The following is a 4451-nucleotide window of genomic DNA, read 5'->3' on the forward strand; positions in this document are numbered from 1 at the left end:
GAGCCATATCTTTTTTGACTTGCGCCTTGCACCTAAGCCAACTAGGTAGAGAGTCACATCATGGAGCTCAACCTTGCCTCGTATGTGTCCATTCTTCTCTTCGTCCTCTCCGGCACGTACGTCTACTGCGCGACACGGAGCAGGCCTAGGTCGCCGCTGCGGCTCCCGCCCTCGCCGCCCGGGTGGCCTGTGATCGGCCACCTCCACCTGATGACGGACATGCCCCACCACGCGCTCGCAGAGCTGGCCAGGAGCATGCGCGCTCCGCTCCTCCGGCTTCAGCTCGGGAGCATCCCGGCCGTGGTGATCTCCAAGCCCGACCTGGCGCGCGAGGCGCTCACCACCAACGACGCGGCAATGGCGTCCCGGCCACACCTCCTCTCCGGGCAGTTCCTCTCGTTCGGCTGCTCCGACGTCACGTTCGCGCCGGCGGGGGCCTACCACAGGATGGTGCGGAGGGTGGTCGTCTCCGACCTCGTCTCGCCGCGCCGAGTGGCCACCTACGGAAGCTTCCGGGACGAGGAGCTCCGCCGCCTCCTCGCGCACCTCACGGAGAGCGCCTCGACGGAGGAGACCTCCGTCAACCTCAGCAAGTGCCTCCTCAACCTGGCCAACGATGTGCTCTGCCGTATCGCCTTTGGCCGCCGGTTTCCGCACGGCAAGGACGACAAGCTCGCCGCGGTGCTCGCCGAGTCGCAGGACCTATACGCCGGGTTCGCCATAGGCGACTTCTTCCCGGAGTTGGAGCCTCTCGCGAGCACCCTGACGGGACTCCGCCGGCGGCTGAAGAGCTGCCTGGCCGACCTCCGCGAGGTCTGTGACGAAATCATTGAGGAGCACATCAGCGGCGAGCGCCAGTGCATCCCCGACGACCGAGACGAGGACTTCGTCGACATCCTCCTCCGCGCCCAGAAGGCGCCCGACCTACAAGTCCCACTCACCGACGACAACCTCAAATCCATCGTCTTGGTACGCCACTCGCCCACTTTGGCTCTCCTGGACTCCATGGAGGCCAAAATTTAAAAAAAAAATCGCAAAACAATGTTTTTAGTTAAAAAAACATGAAAATGATGCACACATAGTTAGAGATGTCTTTGAAATTTCTTGTCAGAGAGATGGATAAAATTGGATGTATTTATATCTAAAATACGTCTAGATTCATCCATTTTTCCGATAAGTATTTGCGGACGGAGGGAGATATGAGGCTACACAGAAAAAAAAAATCCATGTAATTTTTATAATGAAATTGTATGTGCTAGAAATACATGATTTTATTATTTTCTCAACATCAAAATATATTTCATGTGAAACTTTACAAACAGGTAATATGTACTTTTTCAGAATTTCTTGAAACTTGAAAATCAGATTATTATGAATTTTACTTTCTCAAATACGGGGTCAATCATGAAGCCTGAGAGCCAAAAGGAAATTTCAATGTTGAACTTGCTATATAGATAACTCGAGTAGCTTTTGATATCATATAAAATATTGATACTTTATCCTTTATACAAAACCCCGTAATACTTTGTGTTCAAATGGTGATGAAAAACCTACCGTCAGGTTGTGGTTTCACTATGTTGTGGTTTCAGGACATATTCATCGCCGGCACAGACACGACGTTTGCGACCATAGAGTGGACGATGACAGAGCTGATGCGCCACCCCCGCATCCTAAGAAAAGCGCAGGACGAGGTCCGGCGGGTCGTGGGTGCCAAGGGTCAGGTGAAAGAGTCGGACCTCGCTGAGCTCCACTACATGCGCGCCATCATCAAGGAGACCTTCCGTTTGCACCCGGTGGTTCCGCTGCTTGTGCCTCGGGAGTCCATTGTCGCATGCACCCTTGGCGGCTATGACATCCCGGCAAAGACCCGCATCTTTATCAACACTTTTGCCATGGGTCGGGACCCACAGATTTGGGAGGACCCACTAGAGTACTGGCCTGAACGGTTTGAGATTGCCGGCGGCGAGATCGACCTCAAGGACCGGGACTACAAACTGATGCCGTTTGGCGGCGGTCGAAGAGGGTGCCCAGGCTACACGTTCGCACTACCCACTGTGCAGTTAACGCTGGCCAAACTGATGTATCACTTTGAGTGGGCCCTGCCAGCTGGCTTGCGCGCTGAGGACATCAGTGTAGAAGAGAGCTTTGGGTTAGCCACAAAGAAGGAGGAGCCGCTCTTCGTTGCCGTCAGGAAAAGCGACATGTATGAGTTTAAGGGGGAGTAAACATCAGAAATCTTAAACTTCAAGCACCTTATGTAAGGAACTGTGGTGGGAATTATCATGTGATGCTTAACAAGTTTACATGAGCTAACAAGTATGCATGCTCTTTATATAATACCGATTGTTTTCAAGAAAATGGACAAATCACTACTAGAAAACGGGCCATTTATCCCGGTTCATGAGGCTCATTTTTTCCGGTTGCCGAACCGGGACGAAAGGGTCGGTACCAAAGCCCAATACCTTTCGTCCCGGTTCGCCCAGGAACTGGGACAGATGGACCTCCATGTGGCCGCTGCGGCTTGCCCAGACACGAGGGCCTTTTTGTCCCGGTTGGTGCCACCAACCGGGACCAAAAGGCTTCCACGCGTCAGCAGTTCAGGGGCTGGGGTTTTTGTTTTTTTTTCTGAAAGGGGAGAGGGGGGGGGGGGGGTTTGGGGGTTTTGTAGGGTTAATTATTGTGTTAGCTAGCTAATAGAGAGAAGTGTCCTCTCTTATCTCCGTGCTAGGTCGACGCCTACGTACTATACGTATAGAGAGGACTCGACACGCTAGCTAGCTAGTAAGCAAATGAAGGAAACCATTAAGTATAGAAGATCGTCATGAACATATACACAGAGAGAAGTGATCGACCTCTCCTTCTCGGATAGATTGGTCGAACAACAAGTTTTCGTATATCTATCCGACGCTACTGGCTATATATATAGACACACACACACACACACAATATAAGATCTCTTACAAAATCCCCTAATATCCGAACTCAACTTCCACATGGTATTCTCCGTGTTTGTCGATGACGTGGTCAAGAAAGAATCCCGCCAATTCCTCTTGAATTTCTCGTATGCGATCTTGTGGTAGGAGTTCATCCCGCATCTACCACATCTAATTTGAAGAAGGGGGTCAATACATATATATGCATGAAATTCAACACAAATGATGGTAATAAAATAAAATTGTGAATATTATTGCTTGCGCACTTCATATTGTTGTTTAGAGTAGCCCCGCTCACAGGTGGTGTGGCGGATGAACTCGCAAATGTAGTATCCACAGAAATCATTCCCGGGTTCCTGCCACAACCACTTTACAAGAAATAGAGGTTAATCAAACTGATAAGCAAGCATACTAAATGGTATTGATGATACTAGCTAGAATCAATGGGAGATGCGCGGAACTAGCTAGTAGCTAGTACTTACTTTCGGGTGGTTGAATCGCAGCTGTGCAGGTAGTCCCGGAGCTTGTGCGGTGAACTTTTTCCAAACCCTGCCAGACAAAGAAAACAATTACTTGATATCAGGAAATGAACAAAGTTGCCGATATGGTGCGATAATGATCGATTGAACTTACTTCTCGAGCATTTTAGTCATGGTCGCATACTCCTCCGGATTTTTTCGTTTGGAGTCTATGACGGTTACTAGTCCCTGCTCAAGCTTAATCTCTAGCAGAATAAAGTGGAAGCTGCGCACACATGCATAACTCATCAATTACATTACTATAACCTCGAGTAATAAGGGAAACCGAATATACACAAGACAGTAACACTCACTTGTATTTGTAAGGAAAGAGTATTGTAGCTTTGTTTTGATTTCGAAGTAACGATCGTAGCAAGTTGGCCTCGGTATCTCTGGGATCATGTTTAACATTCCATTCATCCATGAGATTTGTGTTAATGAACCCAATATCACCTACTTGTCTTTTCTTCAATTCGGCAATCTTCAATCTGCATAATATAGTGAGGATAATTATATATACATGCAATGAAAGAGCTGAGCTATATATAGAGACTTAATTAATTACAGAGAAGTAGTACTTACAGACAGTAGCAAGTGATGATTGTTTTATCGAGGGCCTTTTGATTGAAAAACTAGAAGAACTCCTCATATGGAACAGACAACAGATCAATTCCAACGAGGTTGTGCTCCTCTTTATCTCTCAGCGTCAAAGTATCTGTCCCAGACTTCCTGCAGATGTCCATGTACCAATCATAGAATCTTCGCATCATCGTTGTTAGGGAAGTACCAGGTCTGACGAGAGGCTTCCCGTGCTGGAATCTTAATGTGTCCACCTCCATTGTTTCAAAAAGTGCATCGCCGTCAAGCATGTAATCTCCAGGATTGGTACCGGGCAGCATCCCAGGAAGATTAGCGACGATATCGCTAGACACATTGAGCGGGGGGCACGATTGCTTCGCCTGTTCGCCGAGCTGGGGATTTTTTCCCCTTTTCTTCGTTC

The 4451-nt window shown here is 48.6% G+C and overlaps 1 protein-coding gene across 1 annotated transcript; it reads left to right on the forward strand.

Annotated features, from left to right (window-relative positions):
- On the forward strand, positions 1-2321 carry LOC123100819 (tryptamine 5-hydroxylase). The gene is made up of 2 exons (XM_044522692.1): positions 1-969; positions 1590-2321. The coding sequence occupies exons 1-2, from the start codon at positions 61-63 to the stop codon at positions 2223-2225; spliced, it is 1545 nt and encodes a 514-aa protein (XP_044378627.1). The 5' UTR covers positions 1-60; the 3' UTR covers positions 2226-2321.
- Positions 2322-4451: the final 2130 nt, after the last annotated feature.

This window comes from Triticum aestivum, chromosome 4D (assembly GCF_018294505.1).
Source record: "Triticum aestivum cultivar Chinese Spring chromosome 4D, IWGSC CS RefSeq v2.1, whole genome shotgun sequence".
NCBI lineage: Eukaryota > Viridiplantae > Streptophyta > Magnoliopsida > Poales > Poaceae > Triticum > Triticum aestivum.

Excerpts from the sequence above, each read along its gene's own strand:
- LOC123100819 (XM_044522692.1), top strand. The coding sequence starts at position 61 with ATGGAGCTCAACCTTGCCTCGTATGTGTCCATTCTTCTCTTCGTCCTC. Across the intron at positions 970-1,589 it reads ACCTCAAATCCATCGTCTTG|GACATATTCATCGCCGGCAC; the intron begins GTACGCCACTCG and ends TTGTGGTTTCAG.